Here is a 21,078-nt window from a genome sequence, read left to right as displayed (position 1 = left end):
TCAGTTCTCTCATTGTTACCCATTAATATTTTTGATCTTTTTTCTTATTTTGCATATCATTTCTCAGTTGACCTAATTTCTCTCGTATACTGCTCATTTTCAGTGATACTCTGTATGTGGACTCTCTCATAGACTAGGTTGCATTAACTAATTTAGAGGAATGTGCTTCTTTCATATTGGAACTCTCTCTTCTTCAAGGCTCCACACTGTGAATATAGTCTTCCTGACCGTAAGTGTTGGATATTTCATCAAATCAACACTCTTCAATTTAAATAATTTCCCTGCTGGATTTCTGGTTAACCCCTTTCCATAACATCTTTGAGATAACTGCACAGAGGCTGGTATTCCATCATCAAGTCACCCTTTATTTACTTGTGCACAGGACATTATCTGTAGCCAATCAACTTGGAGTCAGTCACCTGAACTGAGGAGATTCTAATCTCCTGGTTAGATATATTTTTCTTGCCCCACATACTACCTACCTGCAGTAGTGCTTATTTTTCCCCAGCATCCATGTCATGTGTGCGTAGCTGTCAGATACAGTGAAAAAAATGAGTGTCTGCTGGTTATTTATTTTTTTTAGTGTGAACGTACAACAGGGGTGACCTTATAGAGGTTTACAAAATTATGAGGGGCACGGATAGGATAGGATAAATAGACAAAGTCTTTTCCCTGGGGTCAGGGAGTCCAGAAGTAGAGGGCATCGGTTTAGTTTGAGAGGAGAAAGATATGAAAGAGACCTAAGGGACAACTTTTTCACGCAGAAGGTGGTACGTGTATGGAGTGAGCTGCCAGAGGAAGTGGTGGAGGCTGGTACAATTACAACATTTAAGAAGCATTTGGATGGGAATATGAATAGGAAGGGTTTGGAGGGATATGGGCCGGGTGCTGGCAGGTGGGACTAGATTGGGTTGGGATATCTGGTCGGCATGGACAGGTTGGACCGAAGGGTCTGTTTCCATGCTGTACATCTCTAAATCCCACCTTAACTTTCTCCTGGTTATATATATTTTTTTTTTCTTCCTTCTTTTTAACCCTAATTGAGGCGATTCTAATCTCCAGGTTACTTTTTTATATATATAAACCCCCACACAACCACAGCAGTAATGTTTATTAGCTAGAGAGCTGACCACTCCTCTTTCATTATACAGGTCACTTTTAAAGCTGACCATTTTGGCCTGAAGTCTCATCTGTTTACATTTAAACAAAAGGCCTCTCAAAATCCTTTTAATCTTTGTACCGAGCCAGACCGATTGGAGCCTCTGAAAAAAATTAAGCGCAGAGTCTCCTTGAGCCAAGGACAGCTTTAGAAAAAAAAGGCAAAAGTTCATTTCCAACTGCCGCCAAGACATTAATGGCCTCAACCTGTCCACCCCCCTCCCCCACTCCAACCTCTCACCCTCATAACATGCAGCCCTCCCCTCCCTCTGCTCCAATCTCAACCTCACTATCAAACCAGCAGATAAAGAGGGTGCAGTGGTAGTTTGGCGCACTAATCTCTACACCACTGAAGCCAGGCACCAACTCGAAGACACCTCCTCCTATCACCTCCTCGACCATGACCCCAACCCCCCATCACCAAACCCTCATCTCCCAGACCATACAGAACCTCAGCACCTCAGGAGATCTCCCACCCACAGCTTCCAACCTCGTAGTCCGGGAAACCCGCACCGCCCGATTCTACCTCCTTCCCAAGATCCACAATCCTGACCACCCTGGCCGATCATTATCTCAGCCTGCTCCTGCCCCACTGAACTCACCTCCACCTACCTCAATACTGTCCTATACCCCCCCAGCCTAGGAACTCCCTACATATGTTCGAGACACCACCCATGCCATCCACCCCCTCCACCAACTCCATCCACCTATTGTATTCTTGGCTACCTTCTCACCAGCCCTACCCTCACCACCCCCCTCCCATTTATCACTCCACCCTGGAGGATCCCTCCCTTCATTCTTGAAGGAGGGCTTTTGCCCGAAACGTCGATTTTTCTGCTCCTCAGATGCTGCCTGACCTGCTGTGCTTTTCCAGCACCACTCTCATCTAGACTTAGCAAAAAAACAAAAGGGACTAGTTTGTGACACCTGGTTATATTTTCTTCTGTTTAAAAAATCTTTTTCCTGAACTGAGGGGATTCTTAATCCTCTGTAAAAAAACAAACCCCCACCCTACCAACTAACAGCGGTAGTATATCTTGCTCCCCAGCACCCATGGAATGTGTGTGTGTGTCCAGGTGTAGGACATGGTGAAAAAACAACAAGTGTCTCCTTGTTTTTTTTATTTTTCACTGACTGTGGCTGAGGAGATTCTAAATCTCCTGTTTTTTTTAAATTTTATTAACCAGTACAAAATACCAGTTAATAAACAGAAAGCAGCAGTTCACACACACAAAAAAATACACTATGAACAGGGGAAAGGGCAGCAAAGCCAAACCCCAAACCCCATTGTTCAACCAGTTTTCAGGGAAATGAGGACAAACCTCAAATCCAACTTCCATTCACCACAAAGATAACAATAACAAACGCAGGCAAGACAGTGCAACCAAATCAGAAATAGTGCGTAGAACACAGACCCAATATAGTTAAATATTTTTTTTTTTAAAAAAGGCAGCTGACCACCCATCCACACCACATACTGATCAGACTGTCCTTGGCTAGCCTTCCTGCAGGAAAGTCATTGGCCTTTCAGTTTCCTGCCACCCTGCGTACTGACTGACCCTCCCCAGGCCAAATTTCCTCCAGGCTGGTCGTCGACCCTCCAGCTCCCAGTTGGCCCCACGTACTGACTAGCCCGCTCTGGCCTGTACTCAGACACAATTAATTGCAAAACCCACATGCAAAAACAGAATGTTTCTAGTACCAAGGCAGAGACCATGCCCAAAGGCAGCAAATGCACATCATCACACAGCACCCAAACAGGTGTTCAGTCTCTTTAGAGGTCTGGCCCATCCATAGAGAACCAGGCCCACTCACAGGAACAGAGAGTGCATTGTGAAGCTGCAGTGAGCTCACAGGGGTTAGGTCCACTCCCGAAGGCAGAGTCTACAGCATGCACATGGCTGTTCAGTCTCCACTGAGGGCTGGTCCATTCAAAGGACCACGCCCACTCACAGGAACACAGCACATGTAAAGGTGGAGTTAACTGACAGGGTTGGGTCCACTCCAGAAAGCAGAGTCCACTCCAGGATGCAGCAATTGCTCACCTCCTAGCACACACACATGGGCATTCAGTCTTTACAGAGGCTTAGTCACCCACAAAGAGCCAGGCCTACCCATACAGGGCCAGCTCATCTGGAAAGATGTGTTTTCTCACAAAGGCTCAGCCCAAACATCCAAAAAGTGGAAGCACATTCCAAAAAAAAGTCTCCTGGTTATATATTTTTTTGGTTGAGATGTCTGACATTCCTGTTTTTTTTTCTTTTTTTAACCCCCCCACACTACCACCTAACTGCGGTAGTGCTTATTTTTTCCCCAACACCCATGTTACATGTCTTGCTGTCAAGTGAGGTAGGATTCGAGCTGACAAACTCCTGATTCATAGTCAGGTGTGTTATCCATTGGGCCACTGGCCCCTGAACCCAAAAGGCTGTCCACCGGCCGACTGTGCCTCCCCATCCACCCCAGAGGTCAACCTGGCGCCGGGTTGTGATTTGTTTTTAAATTGTCAGAAAGTCATTTGGAACAATGACCTAAGTGCATCATTGCCAAGAAGGCATGTACTATATATACTCGTGTATAGGTCAAATTATGAAGATGGTTTTTTAAAGCTGAAATTAGGGGGCCAACTAAGACATGGGCACAAGTTTTGAGGCGCTGAAATACGTGCTGCACTTTTTAATAATATTAACTTCTGGATGTATTGTGAACAAAGCACGTTAAATACTGATAGGCTTTGTACCTGTCTGAATGAATGAATGAATCAAAACGTGCTGTAGTAAACCAAGTATGGTAAGTAGATTAGTGAATGAATAGAGATGCGATATAGTAAACAAAGAGCAATGATTAGAGTTACCGTCATGAATGAATGAATGAATGTGATTCAATGCAATATAGTAGGGTTGTCCTATACACAAGATATTTAGAAAATATAAGACTTTTTGGCCAAAATAAAGAGTCGACCTATACATAAATATATACGATAACTATAGTCAAATGCCTGGCAGATTACCTGTGGTTTTAATGAATGAAAAGTTTATGCTGCTGAGTTTAAAACAAACCAGAGACATTAGTTGAGTTTTTGGAACAAGTCAGGAGAATCTGGAGTTCTGTTCAGAAAGGAGAAAAAAATTCTCTTTTCAGGAGAATTCAGTGAAATCAGTCTCCATAGTCAAACTGCTTTTAGTTTGTGAATCTTCCAAGCCAGGAGAGTTTATAAAGATGACTTGAAGTTTTTAGAAGAGAAAAATGTTTAGCCTGTCGGAGTTGAAAAATATTTCTGCGCAGACTCCTAAAACTGCCTCAGCAGGCCAAGGAAAAGAAACTGCACAATCTGAGTAAATTTATCAGCTGATACCAAAGTGATGCAGCACCACATATTGGCAGAACTGGCAAATGCCACAAGGTGCCAGGAATGGTCATCTGAAAGACCGCCACAGTAATCTTACCTTGATCACTGAATCATTCCTGCCCTTCATTCCATTCATTCAGACCGTTCTCTGGGATTGATTCTTTGCAAAAGATTAGTGTTGGGAAACTGGTTGAAACTGTTTGAAACTGTGTTTTTAGATCTCTGTGTTTAGATTTTTATTTCACAGTTTGAAGCATCTAGCCCTAATTGTGTTTTTTTTAGTGTACTAAAGTTATGTTCTATTGTTAAAGAATATCAGCAGCCTCATGTGACTATATTTCAGTGACTAAGCACCATACTAACCAACTCCTCAGATTAGACATATGATCCACCAGGTCAGTTTTTGTTCTGGGATCTAATTGTCCAATATTGCCATCTGATGGAATCATAGCACCTACAATTACTCCTCTATTATTTAATGGTTTTCTGACATTGGTTGGGATTTTCTCCTCGATCCCCTTTGCTCAGTTTTGTAGAATTATTATGAATAACGTTCCATTATTATCTAATGTCTCCAGAGATGTGGCTTATGTACAGGTTCTTCGGCTCCTGTTTCGGTTTCTGATACTGAGGATGGGGTTTCTGAGTATACTAGTTTGGGACCTATTCCTGCATATTCCTGTGTTGAAAAATACAAAGGGGGTGATTATTTTTCACAATGCTGCATGATTCCCTAACTTTGTTCGGTCTCCTTCTGTCTACAAGGGAGGATTTAAACTAGATTGGCAGGAGAGTGGGATCCTCAACAGCAGGGAGGCAAGGGCGAGGCTGGAAGGAGATACAGTAATCAGAAATAGTATGTTGAAGAGACAGGTCAGGCTGGAATACAAGGGAGCAAGAAATGCCTGTTGGATTAAATTGCATCTATTTCAATGCAAGAGAGCTGACAGGTAAACTCAATGTGGATAGATACGTCGGATTGAGATATCATAGCCATTACAAAAATATGGCAGAAGGGAGGGACTGGACTGGCAGCTTAATGTGCCGGGTACAGGTGCTTTAGGCAGGACAGAGGTGGTGGAAGTAGGGGAGAGGGGAGTTGCATGTTTGATTAAGGGAAGTTTCACAGTAGTAGTCAGAGATGAGATAACTGAAAAATCATCCAGTGAGGTTTTGTGGGTGGAGCTAAGAAATAAGAAGGGAATAGTGACGTTTTTGGGGTTGTACTGTAGGCCCCCAAATAGTCAATGAGAATTAGAGGAACAAATATGCAAGGAGACTGGGAAGGCTTGCAGGAGCAATAGGGTTGTCATAGAAGGAGATTTTAATTTTCCTAACATAGGCTGTGACTGCCAAAATGTTAAAGGCTTAAATGGCGTGGAATTTGTTAAGTGTGTTCAGGAAGGTTTCCTACAGCAGTATAAAGAGGGTCCTACTTGGGAAGAGGCAAAACTTGACCTCCTCTTGGGAAATAAGGCAGGACAGGTGACTGAGGTGACAGTGGGGGAGCACTTTAGGACCAGTGACCATAGTTCTATTAATTTTAAAATAGTTTTGGAGAGGGACAAAACTGGTCCACAGGTTCGAGTTCTAAATTGGGGCAAGGCGAATTTTGTTGGAGCTTGTAGGGGTTGATTGGAGTAGTTTGTTTGCAGGGAAAGGGACCTATGGCGTGTGGGAGGCCTTTAAAAGTGAGATAGTGAGAGTTCAAGATCTATATGTTCCTGTGAGGGTGAAGGACAAGGTTGGCAGGAATAGGGAACCCATAGATAACGAGAGATATTGAGGCTTTGACCAGAAAAAAGGAAGCGTGGCTCAGGTACAAGCAGCTGGGATCAAAGGACTCGCTGGAGGTATACAGGGAATACAAGAGTTTATACCAGGCAACAATATAGGTAAATGTGAGGTTTTGCATTTTAGAAAGTCAAATCAAGGTAGGGGTTTCATAGTGAATAGTAGGGCCTAAAGGAGTGTAGTGGAAGAGAAGGACCATGGAGTTCAGGTGCATGGTTCTCTGAAAGTGGAGTCACAGGGTGGTGAAGATGGCTTTTGGCACACTGACCCTCATCAGTCAGGGCATTGAGTATACAAGTTGGGAAATTATATTGCAGTTGTACAGGACGTTGGTGAGGCCGCACGTGGAGTATTGTGTTCAGTTTTGGTCACCTTGCTCTAGGAAGGATATTATTAAACTGGAAAGAGTGCAGAAAAAATTTACAAGCATGTTGCCAGGACTCAATGGTCTGAGTGATTGGGAGAGGTTGGACGAGCTAGGCCTTTGTTCTTTAGAGCATAGAAGACTGAGAGGGGATCTTACAGAAGTGTACATGATCATGAGCGGCATGGATAGAGTGAAGGCACTCAGTCTTTTTCCCAGGGTTGGGGAATCGAGGACTAGAGGACATCAGTTTAAGTTAGAGGGGAAAGAATAAAAGGGAACCTAAGGGGCAACTTTTTTACACAGAGGGTGGTACGCATATGGAATGAGCTGCCAGTGGAAGTGGCTGAGGCGGGTACATGAACAACATTTAAAAGGCATTTGGACAAATACATGGAGAGGAAAGATTGCGAAGGATTTGGGCCAAATGCAGGGAAATGGGGTTAGCGTTAATCGACATTTTGGTCGGTGTGGACCAGTTTGAGCCAAAGGGCCTGTCTCCATTTTGTAGGACTCTATGACTCCTCCACTAAACAAGGTAAGACACCTCCAGCACACTTATACACCGTGACAGATGAGGCCAGGATAATAACTGAATCAAGGATAAAGCACCGTGTCTACTGGAAATCTCAGTGGGTCAGGCAGTGTCTCTGGAGAGAAAAGCAGAATTAACATGTCAGGCTGTGATCCTTCCACAAGACTGGGAATGCTTCAAGATGTGCCTTTTTTTTTGAAAGGAAGGCAGGGAATGGGGTGGGGAAGAGAGAAGAACAAACAAAAGTGATGGAGTGGAAGGGAGATGCAAAAGTTTCAGCACAAGAAGGGCCAAGTAAAGGAATGTAAGATACACCTCCAAGGCTGAGAGTTTGGACACTGCCTGAAGTTCAACAATTTCCGATCATAACCCCTGCCTCCATTTGTTAGCTTTGCTCACTGCTAACATACTAACATTTGTACAACTATTACTTGGGCTATGTGGTGACAGGAGACTTATCAGATGGATTAAAATGATCAGCTTGTTGGCTGTCATTATTTTGTAGTTTAACCTGGATGCGAAACGCGATTGATGACCTCAGGTCACTTCCATATCCTTCCCCTCAGGTTATTACGAGCTGTGATTTGCAAATAGCTATGACGTCCATCCAGGACTTGGGGGCAGGGTTCAATAAGCCTGTTCCACCATTCAATCAGTTCACGGCTGATCTGGGAATGGTCTCATCTCCAGCTTCCTGTCCGTGCCCCATAGAACCCTTGACTCCTTGAGTCTTTCCAGTGACACAGAATTCTGTCATAGAGAGGTCAAAGGGTCCAGCAGCAATGACACAGTGGGCTCTGAAATAATTTGCCTGTTCCTGTCAGTAGTTGAGGACTGTACATTTAAAAGTCTGAGTTCAGGGAGACAAAACTGAAAATAGGTTAATGGTCTGGATTTCTGAGCGATGGCGGGGACAAGCATTGATATTAAATGGGAGAAAATTTCGCCTCTTATTTATTTGTTCCTGAGATGTGGGCACTGCTGGCTGGGTCAGCAGTTATTGTCCATCTCTGACTGCCCAGAGGAAACTTTCCAGATGTTTAAAAAAAAATTCAATGTCTGGGCAGCAGCCATCTGAAAGAGCAAAGAAAAGAAATGATGGGATTTGTGTCAAGGGTTATTATTGAAACGTATTGAACTGAACGTTTGGTCCAAACGTTTATAGAGCACTGAGCTGAAGAATACAGTGCTATTCCTCAGGCCCCAGTGGGACTTCAATCTGGTATCCATCCCATACTCCTGGGGAGTCAAAATAAAACATACTGGAACGGGATACAGGCAGCGTCCAGGTGTTTTGGATTTAAGAGATATGAGGAATCTCAGTGACAGTCATCAGAGACCCACACTGCCTCCTCCGGGAAGGCCTACTGCTCTTGGGTCAAGTGACCACTGGAAGGTCTTTGTCGAGAGCCATGGTCGCTTGAAATCCTGTTCACTCGGACCTGCTGGTCGATTAGAGCCCAGCAGTGTGAATGGCAGTGTGACCGGGGAGCGACACCAAACCAAATGCCTGGGATTGAGGAGCAACTCAGCCCTCAGGCTGGTCATGGCAGCAGAGAATTTGAAGGATAGGAGTCACAGGAAGGGTGGGGGGGGGGGGGAGATTTACTGACAAGAAGGCTGTAGGCAAATGGGAGAGGCCCCCATCTTCTCCACTACCCCCAGTGCAATAATAGAGCCACCTGCACTGGGCTAGTATCAGTGGCAAATGCATTAGGCCTTGAACTGCTCATGAATTGGCAACTGAGGGAGAAGTTGATTCTGGGGAAGCAACTAGGTTTAAGCCCTTCCTGCTTTGCAACATACAAGGGGAAGATGTGAAAGGTGTGTCAGAGATTCCCAAAATCCAATCATCTCTCCCAGATGCTGAGCAGAGAGGTTCTGATTGCACATCTCATTCATCCCCATGTTACATCCCCACCATCAATTCCAACAGCAGTGCACACAGTGGATCCTGACAGGCATGATCACATGGCCAGTCCTCTCAATCTGCTGTCTCTAATCACCGATGGTGATACCAACATTGCTTGGGGACCTGAGGCCGCAGATCCTGAACAAATCACGTGTCACCACAGGAGGTAAAACTCCAAAAATCACACCGGGGACAGAAATGAATGTGTGTGTGTGTGTGTGTTTGTACCTTGCTGATATCTTGTTGCTGGTCAATCTCTTCAGACACATGACCCTGGTACAGTGCAGATTTGCAATTACCTGGGAAGTTAACAATGATGTGGAGGCCTCTGCATTCTCGTCTTTATTTGCACCACTTTCCAGTGTTGGCCGTAGAGGTGTGGTTGATGACAAATTCTGATTGGTCAAACTGTTTATAAAGCTCTGTGTTAAAGTAGAAGCTTTTTTTTTAGCAAAACTGCAGATACTTTTTCTGTCCTGCTGCACCATCTCACCCAACAACAGCAGCTCTGCGCCCAGCTCCCACTACAGACAAACTCTGGGTCAGCATGACAAGGTGCTGTGCTGGCCTGTGCAAGGTGGTGCCTCCTGGGGGCGCTGCAGCTGCATCCCTCCAGCGATGGAGGATTACTCTCTTTATTTCAAAAAAAGAGCAAAGAAGTTTGCTTCAATAATATAAACAGAAAGTGCTGGGGAAATTCAGCCAGTCTGGCAACGTCTGGAGAGAGAGAGAGACAGACAGAGAATGATGCAAAATGTTGTCTCTGTTGCTCTCCCCTTAGACACAGCCAGTCCTGCCATTCAGCCCATCAAATGCACACTGACCCTCCAAAGAGCGACCCTCTGAGAAGCATCCCTGTAACCCTGCATTTCCCATGGCTAACCCATCTAGCCTCCGAACTATGGGGCACTTTAGCATGGCCACCTAACTTACACATCTTTGGACTGTGGGCAAAAACCAGAGTACTCTGAACATAAGCCCACAGACATAGGGAGAACTTACAAACTCCACATGGACAGTCACCCACTGTTGGAATTGAACCTGGGTCTCTGGCACGAGGAGGTAGCAGTGCTAAGTACATTCTCCCCGTGTCTCCTCCAGGTGCTCCATTTTCCTCCCACAATACAGAAATGTGCAGGTTAAGTGGATTGGCCATGCTAAATTGCCCATAGTGTCCAGGGATGTGCTGGTTAGATGCATTAGCCATGGGAAAAGCAGGGTTACAGGGATAGAGTTGGGGATGGGTCTGGGTGGGATGCTCTTCAGAAGTTTGGTGTGGACTTGATGGGCCGAAAAGCCTGCTTCCACACTGCAGAGATTCTTTGTTCTGTGAACTCAATCAGCCACTCACATGAACTTCGCAATAAGCTCTGGGCTATCACTCCCAGCTCTGTGCAAAAGAATTGCCCCTCATTGCTTTTGAAATCCTCTGTCCTCTCACCTTAAAAATGTGCCCTCTTGTCTTGAAATCTCCCACCCCAGGGAAAAGACATCTACCATTAACCCTATCTATACCCCTCATGATATTATAAACCTCTATAAGGTCACGCCTCAGCTTCCTAAGCTCCAATGAAAAAAGTTCCAGCCTTTCTTTATATTTCAAACCTTCTGTACCTGGCAACATCCTGGTAAATCTCTTCTGAGCCCTTTCGTATGACAATCAAGGGCAACTGACTGCAATGTGCTGGGACAGTGACAATATTCACAAGCTGAAGAACAGCAAAAGCTTAAAAAAAATCAGAAGTTGCTGGGGAAACACAGCAGGTCTGGCAGCGTCTGTGGAGAGACAGCAGAGTTAACGTTTCGGGTTCAGTGACCCTTCTTTTGAATTGAAGGGTCAAGCTTTCAAACCAAGAAAGGTAAAAAAAGAGGATTTATCTATTGAACTGAGCTCCAAAACCAAGAAACTTTGATCTCTATAGTTATTTTATCAAGTGAAAACCTTATTTGTCACTTGCTAACCAGGTCTAGTCTCATTTGGAGTGGCACTAAGATCTGATAGCTGGCACAGTACACAGAGAGGAGGAAAGAACAGCAGTCCCCACTCACACTCCTGGTTTCCACACTGTGATGGCAGCCGGGTGCATGTGAGGAGACACTGAGCACTGTGCCCAGCTGTAATGTCCCTGTGATCAAGTGACTGATTGGCATTTGCTCAGTAACAAAGAGCTCCCGGTGAGGGGGAGGAATTAAAGTGTGCTAGTATGCCATAAATGTGGAGGCCATGGTGGGAGGTAGGGTCATCAGGAAACAAAATAAATAAATTACCTCTTGCACCTTTCTGTCTCCCAGCAGTAATTTTCTTTGTGCCAAAGATCCAATTCCCTCCAGATCCTTGATGTTCTTTATCTCTAACGGTTTGGTCCATGTCTCAGGCAAGCCCGTGTCTATTAAATACAATGGTTTCTTTTCTGGTGACTTCAGTTCACTGTCTGTGTTCCAGCCAGTCGTAGATGTTGGTTCCTGGTTTTCAAAATCCAGTAGGCTTTCACGTACTTCAAGCTGTTTTTGAATTTAAACAGAGAAGGAGAGAGACTGTTTGGCTCTTGTTTTTTTCTGAAATTTCCACTGCCCTGAATGCAGATCGAACCCGGCATAGTGAACGACATTGCATGGAGCAGAGAATTAAGCTCCTGTAAACATAAGCCAGGACTTTGGCATTTGAAGTTAAGCTGCAGTAACATTTTTCTGAAATTTTCATTCCAGCACACAAAACAAAGTTTATACACATTAGGAGTTAGAATTATAGAAATGTTTAATGTGGAAGCCATTTCACCCATCAGGCCTATATTGACTCTTTGAAAGATCTCCACATTTTGTCTAAATTGCCTCCTCCTTCACCATAACCCTGCATTTGTTTCCCTTTTCAACTATGTATCCAAATCAATGGGGCTAACTGTGCACAATTTGGTTGCCTCCAGTATAACAATGACTGTGTTTCACAGAAATTCTGTGGAAAGGTCATGATCTAAAATGTGAGTTCTGATTTTCTTTCCATACATGCGGAGTATTTCCAGCATGTTCCATTTCGTGATATTGATCAAGAAATGTGTTTTGGCAGGGATACCTTGAATACCTCCTTTGCTCATTTTCCAAAAGCACAATGGGATCTATTACCTCTCCAGGAGAAGATAGGCAGTTCCCAACATTAACGGTTCCTCTGAAAGGTTGCATCTCTGTCAGTGCACCAGTGCTGCACTGGAACATCAACCTGGGTGTTTTTTTGCTCATGTTCTGCAGTTAGACTTGACAGCACAACTCCCCCATTCAGAGGTGGGATACTGAGCTACGGCTGACTCTATAAAAAGATCGCTGAATGAAGAAAAGCTAAAAGCACTGCACCTGATTTTGGGGAGAAGGTATCCCAGAATGCACTTCTCGTGGTGCAACCCAACTGTCGGGGAAATTGGTGTCTACCACAAAAATGGGAGTATGTTTGCGTTGGCCAGCTGATCTCTGATTCTCTGGCTCCTCGGGATGTTCTAGATTGTCACTTACGTTCATCAACAGTCTCTGCATCGAAAGACAAGGAGAGATAGAGAGGTAGTGTAGCTGTGGTTATTATTTTTCTGAAATTTCCAAGATGTACACTAACACATGAATGAGGAACAGGAGTAGGCCATTCAGCCCCCTTCGCCTGCTCCACCTTTCGATAGATAATGGTTAACCTGACTCAGCTCTGGTTTCCTCCCTGCCCTGATAATCCTTGACTCGCTTGTCGCTAAAAAACAGTTAGAAATATTCAGTAATCAACCCCCCTTCACTCCTGCTCTCTGGGAAGAAAAACTCCACAGACCAATGATCCTCTAAGGAAAAAAATCTCTTTATTCCCATCTGAAATACAAGGTCCATTATTTTAAAACCCTGTCCTGTAATTCTAGTGTCTCCCACAAGGGGAGATAACCTCTCAGGAACACCATATTAAGTCCCCACACGATCTTCCATGTTTCAGTAAGATCACTTCTCATTTTTCAAAACTCCACTGGACACACTTCATTCCGACAGTGTGGAAACAGGCCCTTCAGCCCAACAAGTCCACACTGACCCTCCAAAGAGTAATCCACCCAGACCCATTTTCCCAAACCTATTATCCTCTATTTACTATAGACTAATGCACCTTAACCTACACATCCCTGAACACTGTGGGCAATTTAGCACGGCCAATTCATTTAATCTGCATATTTTTGGATTATGAGAGGAAACCAGAGCAATCAGTGGAAACCCATGCAGACACGGAGAGAATATGCAAACCCCACACAGCCAGTCACCCGAGGCTGGAATTGAACCTGAGTCCCCGGCACTGTGAGGCAGTGGTGCTAACCACTGTGCCACCCCAGAGCCAACTGGGACCCACCTTTCCTCATTTGATAACCCCTTCATCCTCAGTTTTACACAGATGCCAATACCAATGTTAACAGCTATTCCTTGTAGTAATAGTGAGATTTTTCAAATCCTTTACTGGAGTATTATCTGAGGAATTTCAGGATAATGCTCTCAGATCCATAAGAACTGTGACAGCTGAGACCAGAAGTCAAACACTTTGTTCCTCAGAAACACAGAGGCAGAGCAAAATATCTGGTCACAAGTGACTTCTATTCTGCAGGAACTTAGAAAGACATCTATACATTTTATGATGTTTCAGGTTGGAAATCTGTACCAGATCCTTACTGGTCTTAACACTGCAGCTTTTTATTGTTGATGATGGTCTAGGCGGCATTCCAAATGGATGATTATGGCACAGTGGCACTGGGAATCCTGAGAGTTCAAACCCCACCATGGTGAGTGCCAAGATCAATGCCAGTGATTTTGGTGATCAGTGGTCAACTGCATGGAACTGTGTATGTGTAATTCTCAGATTGAAGGCAAAGATCATTTCCCTGTCCTAGAGGTGATTCAAATCACACAGTGACAGGTTGATTCAATGCTCTCTGAAGTGGCTACATATGATTGATAAACGTACAGACCTGTACATACAAATGATAAATTCTGATCTGTATGCAGATGTTTACGTATGTATGGCATGACCAACTGTACAGACCATCAAATTATTTTATGAATAGAGTATATTTTTGAAATTAAAAAAAATGCCCTCTGAAGTGGCTAGGCAACTTATTTCGACTGGAAACCATCCACTATAAAAGTAGAAAAGAAACATTGGGCAGAACTGTCAGTAATAATCTATAGATCTTGCAAGATGTTCAACTTAGAAGGAGCTATGAGGTCTATTGTGTCTGTTCCATCTGAGATAGACCAACCAACCAAAACCTACTTTCTAGCTCTTGGTTTATATTGATGAGAGAAGGTGGGGCAATGTCCTTGAAAAGTGTAAATGTTGAGAGGCTGTCCCCACCCACTGGAGAGTCCAGAACAGAAACTGACCGTCTTAAAGTAAGAGAATGTCAATGTGGAAAGAGATGAGGAAAATCCTCTTCATTTAGAGTGTGGTTTTGGAATTTCCCATCCTCAAGAGCTCTGGATGTTCAGCAATTTACCTCTTCAAGATTTTGAGTATAAAGGAAAGCGTGGATTTGGAAATAGGACAGCTGAGTAGAGTCGATGTTAACATTCACCCACAATCTTGCTGAGTAAACTTCTTGTGATGCTATTTCCTGTAATTTAGATGCTTCCTATATTGATATGGAGTCGGCCATACTTAAGTCACTGAACTGAACAATTCTTGATGTTTGTCTTGTCTTCATCCTTGTTATTTCCTACTGATTTCCCTGTAAACCTGACTATGCATTCGCTTGTACGATAGGTTAAATTGTGACATGCTTCTTCTAACCTTAACCCTATTGCATTAACTCAGGTGATAATAATCAGTCTGTAGTTGATGGGAGTTGGTTATACCAGGACTGTCATAATTGGTGATAGCAATAACTGGTGGATTGATGTGACAGGATAAAGTATCTTTCATTCACTAAGGGAAATGCTCTGAAATGAAGGGGAATGCACAGGGTACAAAGCAAAGCTGCATATATCTATAACACAGTCAGAAAAGCAGTAACAAGAGGAATAAAGTCAAACCTTACATACTTCATCACTCAGAAACATGAAAGCCAAACAGAAAGTCCCAGGTTTCACACGATCTCTATAACGTAATGTACCTCATTGAAAACCTCATGTTTGAAGAGACTTTGCTGAAAGCTCATTTCCCATCGTTCAATCTCCTCACGTTCTCTCAGATAGGGTGGGGTTTCAGGGGCAGCGAAATCTTGATGTGAGAGCAATGCATCTCCTTCTGATGTTACATCAGACATTAATTCATTGCCTGAATCAGAAAAATGTACTTGGGGAATTTCCTCATCTTCAAACTCTGGTGCGAAACTAGCTCTTTGTTGTTCGTACTATATTGAAAGAGAGGGGGTGTGGGGAAATTTCAGTGAGAACAATACAGGAATAATCATTTCCATTCTGACAGATACTGCACAATCCCCCATATTGAGTAGCACAATCAAGTGTGATCCCGTGCACGTTGTGTGTCAGAGATTAGTCCAGAGGAACCTAGATTATCCGACGGACACTGGTGAGGAGTATTTTGTTTGGTTAATCAAATGCCAGATAATCGAGGCCGGAAAACATAGTTAGCCACACGTCAGGACCTTGTGATCTTGTTTGGATAATTCGAAATTGGGTTAATCGAATGCTGGATAAGCGAGGTTTCTCTGTATATTCTACACACAAGTATGTGAGATAACTGTGAGTGAACTATTGAACCATTGGCTCTTGCAGTAGCTTGTGTGAAAGATTCACCCTTCACTACACAAGGAATATTAACAACAAACTTTTCAACGTTGGCAGACTTTCAATGAATTTCTCCTCGTGAGAACTGATTTGATCAGATTTGATGCTGTTTACAACTGGTTACTTGCCTCCATAGGAAGATTCATTGGAGAAAGTTATTCCTCTGGTCCCATTGGAGAATTTTCAGACTGTACAAGATCAATCACCATACTAATGTCGATCTTGAACACACTGAGCCAAGATCCCAGTCTTGAAGGTCTCACGTTGGCACAATCACTTTATGTTACCGAACAGTGGATCCTTAGAAAAACAACCTCAAATCCATCATAGCAAATCACAAAATTGAATCCAACAAGTCAGGTGAATGTTACTAAACAAAAAACAAGCCCAAAGAACTGCAGGTGCTAGAAATCAAAATCAAAACCATAAATTGCTGGAAAAGCTCAGAATGGTTGTGAAGTAGCATTCCAAAATGTTAACTCTGCTTTCTCTTCATAGATGCTGTAAGGCCTGCTGAGATTTTCCAGAAATTTATGGCTTTCTTTCAGATGATTGTTCCCTCAATGTAGATATTTGACTGTAACCTTCTGAACTGTGTTCTAAGGAAGGAAACATCTTATCTCTTCCCTGACTGGCCTAAACGTGATTTCCATCACTGAATCTGTTGTTGACCAAATGCCCTCTGAGGTGAACACACAGCTTAAGACCATTGGTAAACATTTTCCAAAAAACAGGACAAGTGCATCATCACATGGGCCTCCCCAGCAATAATGATTAGGAAAGGAATATGGAATATTCTCAAATCAGTTCCCTCCAAGGTCTTCCTCACTGACCTAACCTCAACAGGCAACGTAGCCAATGAACTTGAACTGTGCACTTGGTTTAGCCCATTTTAGTTTTTCTGTGTCCCAATTTAAAAATTATAGGCATCAAAATTTAGTTTTAGGACAGGTCAAAGGTTATTTGATTTCACAACTATAGTGAAGGTTATTGATTAAAACATGAAGTTATTGTTGTGTTTGTCGTTCAGTAGAACCATAAATAGAACATGAGGTAGACGGAGAGCACACTTAAACAGGGAATACTTTAGTGTGCATCCTCTCAGCTCCACAGTCTGTCCTAGACTGCCTCCCCTAGCTTGTGTGCCAGGTCACCTTAAAGGAGCAACATCACACTACACCTACATAACATAACATACAGAAACAAAGTTTAATTGAAGCTATTAATACCCTCTGAGGAGCAGCACTGCAGCATCATTGCTACATCGCACCAAACCCCTAATATCCACATGCAACAATGAACTGATAGGACAGCCGTAAACAAGAACTTCATGAAGGACTGTGGTTAATCCACAGTAGCAGATTCACAACACCTTGTAACTTTGTGACCCAGCACATCCTTTATGGTTGCATCATTATCAAGCCACAAGATCAATCCTGGGTCAATACAAAGTCTAAATAATATTGTTAAGAGCAATATTAAACATACCTTACCTTACAATGAGGTGCTAAAGCAGAGCTGCAACACAAAGTGATCTATATGTCTAAACACCAAAAGGAGCAAGTTTTACTTCCATCTAAGTAGCGCCATAAAAAAAAGTATGAAGCTTGACTAAGCCACTGAGCAGAAGCTTAAGTGAATCAATTATGTCAGTAACATGAATCCAACAACAGTGCCACTACAAAAACTGTTGTGAAGACTGAGGTGGCAGGAGTGCACAGTCTCTCTCTCTCATTTTAGTCCTCCATGGATCATCACACAAATTTAATTGTTTTACCCGGTTCCTGAAAATGGCCAATCGATATTAGGCTTAACATAAAAATATTAGTCTAATAGATTTTTCACATAAACCCAAAATTGTTTATTTATTGTCAAACACAACTTATTCAATGAAGGTGCAAAACTGTGAACACACTCAGTTTGTAATATGTAAATATAAACATTTACTCCACTAGATAGCTCAAAATATACATATAAATGCATATACACCTCGGTAAAGGGGAAACTTAGATTTCTCCCCACAGAAATTTACCTTGGGGAAGGAAAAACATTTTGGACAATAAGTTTTAGTTCTTGAAAGGATAAAGGATACATTTTGAGGCATGTAAACAGCTGTCAATCTGACGTTCTGGCGTGTGCATCACCAAACATATGTAGTTCTGTCTGGCATCCTGACAGGTGCAACTCTCAGGAAACACAGTACAGAGAGGTCTTCCAGTCACTCTTCAAGAGGACAGTTTTCATAGTGGATTGATAACAAAGGGCTTTCAGAAACAGAAGACACACATTGAAAAGCCTGTTCCTTATAAAGTGAAGGTTGAACCCCCCCCCCCACCTCCCCACCCACCCCATACTAAGAACTAAAACCAAAACACCTAAAGAGGAGCACCTCACCCTATAATCTGTAAAAGAAGGTGGAAGGAGGTGTAACTGGTCCTTCAGCAACTTCTAGAGATTAAATAAAATAAAACCCTGACACTCACTTTAAAATTAACAAGTAACAATTTATTTATCTAACTCTAACAGTGAACAAATTAACTAAACTATTACAGTGCCGAATAAATCCCTTCTAACTACTAACTATTCTTGAATAAAGCAAGATTTTAACGCTACATAAAACAAAGTAGCATTTAGTCTCTTGAAATTACAGTCAGGTATATGTTTTCCAGAATATTCTATGCCTTCTCCGTTGAGACTTCTGTCAGGAATGTTTTCTCCATCGTTTCTTCCATCTGGAGTGCTTTCTCCATCATTTCCTCTGACAGGAATGCCTTCTCCATTGTTGGTACTGTTGTTAATTAAATGGTGCTTTCTCTAAGACAGAGATGAGGCTGTGAGAGCCAATGATTGTCTCTCTCTCTCGAGAGAGAGAGCTGAGAGCCATGAGCTCTGGTGGATGGCAGTTAGCTCTGGGGTCTTTGTCCAACTGTTCCCTTATTTTATTCCTTTGATGACATATCAATATTTCTTAGAATAAGATTGGTCTTATATTGTCAAAACCATCAGACATAAATTTAATAGGTTTTTCATATCTAAGTATCTGATTCAAATTGATTGGCTAAATTCAAAAGCCTGTTGTCTTTGGTAAAAGCTGCTGCTTGGCCTGCTAACTGTATGGCCTTTTGATATAAATGTTTCTGTTTGGGCTTTCTGTCTACTCGCTAACCTTCAAGCTGCTGCTCAAAGACATCCATTTAAAATCTCTAAGCATTGAGAAAGTGCCATCTTTTAAAGTGACCACGCAATACCTCCCCCTTCTGGCATTTTACAATTTTACAAACATCAACTTCTAACTTCCTGCCTCCCCGTCTACAATTATTCCACCTAATTTTGCAACACCTCCCCCTTAAGAGAAAATGAACCATCATTATGAAAAGATGGCTTCATTTTCTTTTGTTTTTCTTTTAAAACTTTAATTTCATTATAATATAGATCCACAACTCACTAATCTAGAGTTACACATTTAATACTAAATCTATTTATCTATAACATTGAATATACATCTGATATAATAATTTTCTTTCCAACCCACGATAAAGCATCTGCGATAATATTTTTACGACCTGCAACATGTACAATCTGTAAATTAAAAGCTTGTGACATGACAGTCCAACAAAATAATCTGGGTGTTCTTGTCCTTAAATCTTTCCAGAAATGTGAAAGGATTATGATCGGAATACACAATCGTCTCTGAAGCATTGTTTGCAACATAAACATTACAATATGGTAAGTCCATTACCAAACTCAATAACTCTTTTTCAAAGTTTGAATTTTTTTTCTGGTCTGGTGGAAAAATAATCGATTGGCCTTTCTATTCCACAATTGTCCTCCCATAACACACAGCTCCAACTCCTACATTGCTTGCATTGATGATAGCTTTGAAGGGTTTCAAAACATTTGGTATGGCTAAAGCTTGTGGGGGGTTAACACTGCTTTTAAGTTCTCAAATGCCTTTTTTAATGTTCTTTTTTAACAAATCCATCAGCGGTGCCACCACGCCACTAAAGTTTGGTACAAATTTCCTGCAGTACCCAATCATTCCTAAACATTGTAGCACTTCCTTCTTTGAGGATGATCTTGGGAATTTCTTGATGGCCTTCGTCTTCACGTTCCTTGGTGTCATCTTCCATATCCGATGTAGTCCCCTAAGATTGTTACTTTTCCGCCTTCGCAAATTCTGTTTTTGCCAAGTTTATTACCAACTTTGCCTTCTGCAGTCTCACACAGAGCTCTGCCAAATGCTCCAGGTGATGTTTTCACGAATGGCTAAAAATTACTAAGTCATCTATGTTGACGGCGCAATTCCTGATGAAGGGCTTATGCCTGAAATGTCGATTCTCCTGCTTCTCAGATGCTGCCTGACCTGCTGTGCTTTTCCTGCACCACACTTTTTGACACTGATCTCCAGCATCTGCAGTCCTCACTTTCTTCTCGATGATACAACTAGTCAGTCCTGCGACAACTCTGTTGATAAGCTGTTGAAAAGTGGCCAGTGCGTTTTTCATTCCAAAGGGCATTACCTTTTAAATTGATATAGCCCATTTGGGGTTACAAAAGCAGAAACATCTTTTGGTCTCTCCAATAAAAGTACTTGCCGGTAACCGTGAAGTAAATCCAACTTTATGATGTTCATGGCTTGTCTTACTTTTTCCACAGCCTGGGAATTGAGTATGAGTCAGATTTGGTCACAACATTAACCTTCTGATAATCTACGCACAATCGTTGAGTGCCATCAGGTTTGGGAACCAACAATTGGCAAACTCCACTCACTGTGACTCACCTCTATGATGTCTTCTTGGAGCATCATTTCCACTTCCTTCTGAACCTGCACTGTGTTGAGAGGATTAAGCCTGTAGGGGTGTTATTTTATCAGAACAGCAATCCCTACATCAACTTCATTTACTATGGCATTAGTCTTCCCCATTCTATTTCTACATAGGTCCTTATTGCACTGAAGCAAGTCTTTGGATTCAGTTCTCTGTTCCAGGGCAAGATAGCTCACTGTCCCATCCCATTCCTTACAGACTTCCTCATTATTCAATTTATTCTGAGGTACATCAAAATCCAAATCATCTGGATTTGGTTTCTCACTCTGAGGGGCACCAACTAATATCTGTTCCTCTGGATCCCTTTCCCTGTCATTGTAATGTTTCAGCACATTCACATGACATACCCAATAATTTCTTTTCCGATCTGACATCTTTACCAGATAATTCACCTGA

At 42.6% G+C, this 21,078-nt stretch overlaps 1 protein-coding gene across 1 annotated transcript; it reads right to left on the bottom strand.

Moving 5' to 3' along the window:
* Nucleotides 1-8,252: 8,252 nt before the first annotated feature.
* LOC122551912 lies at nt 8,253-19,986 on the bottom strand. Its single transcript, XM_043694480.1, has 6 exons — nt 19,888-19,986; nt 15,220-15,459; nt 12,455-12,625; nt 11,381-11,614; nt 10,727-10,821; nt 8,253-8,274 (listed from the first exon to the last, which is right to left on the bottom strand). Exons 1-6 carry the CDS (start codon nt 19,984-19,986, stop codon nt 8,253-8,255), a joined length of 861 nt encoding a protein of 286 aa, XP_043550415.1.
* Between the last annotated feature and the right edge of the window lie 1,092 nt (nt 19,987-21,078).

This window comes from Chiloscyllium plagiosum, chromosome 7 (assembly GCF_004010195.1).
Source record: "Chiloscyllium plagiosum isolate BGI_BamShark_2017 chromosome 7, ASM401019v2, whole genome shotgun sequence".
Lineage (NCBI taxonomy): Eukaryota > Metazoa > Chordata > Chondrichthyes > Orectolobiformes > Hemiscylliidae > Chiloscyllium > Chiloscyllium plagiosum.
The sequence above is the reverse complement of the archived record's forward strand: the minus strand, read 5'-3'. Positions and strand labels throughout refer to the sequence as shown.

What these genes read in the sequence shown, in the direction of transcription:
- LOC122551912 (XM_043694480.1), bottom strand. Translation starts at nt 19,986, where the DNA reads ATGGAAGATGACACCAAGGAACGTGAAGACGAAGGCCATCAAGAAATT. An exon ending in AACATGAGGTTTTCAATGAG is followed by an intron (nt 12,626 to 15,219) that starts GTACATTACGTT and finishes CTTTCGATGCAG; the next exon opens with AGACTGTTGATGAACGTAAG. An exon ending in TACCTTCTCCCCAAAATCAG is followed by an intron (nt 11,615 to 12,454) that starts GTGCAGTGCTTT and finishes ATTCAAAAACAG; the next exon opens with CTTGAAGTACGTGAAAGCCT.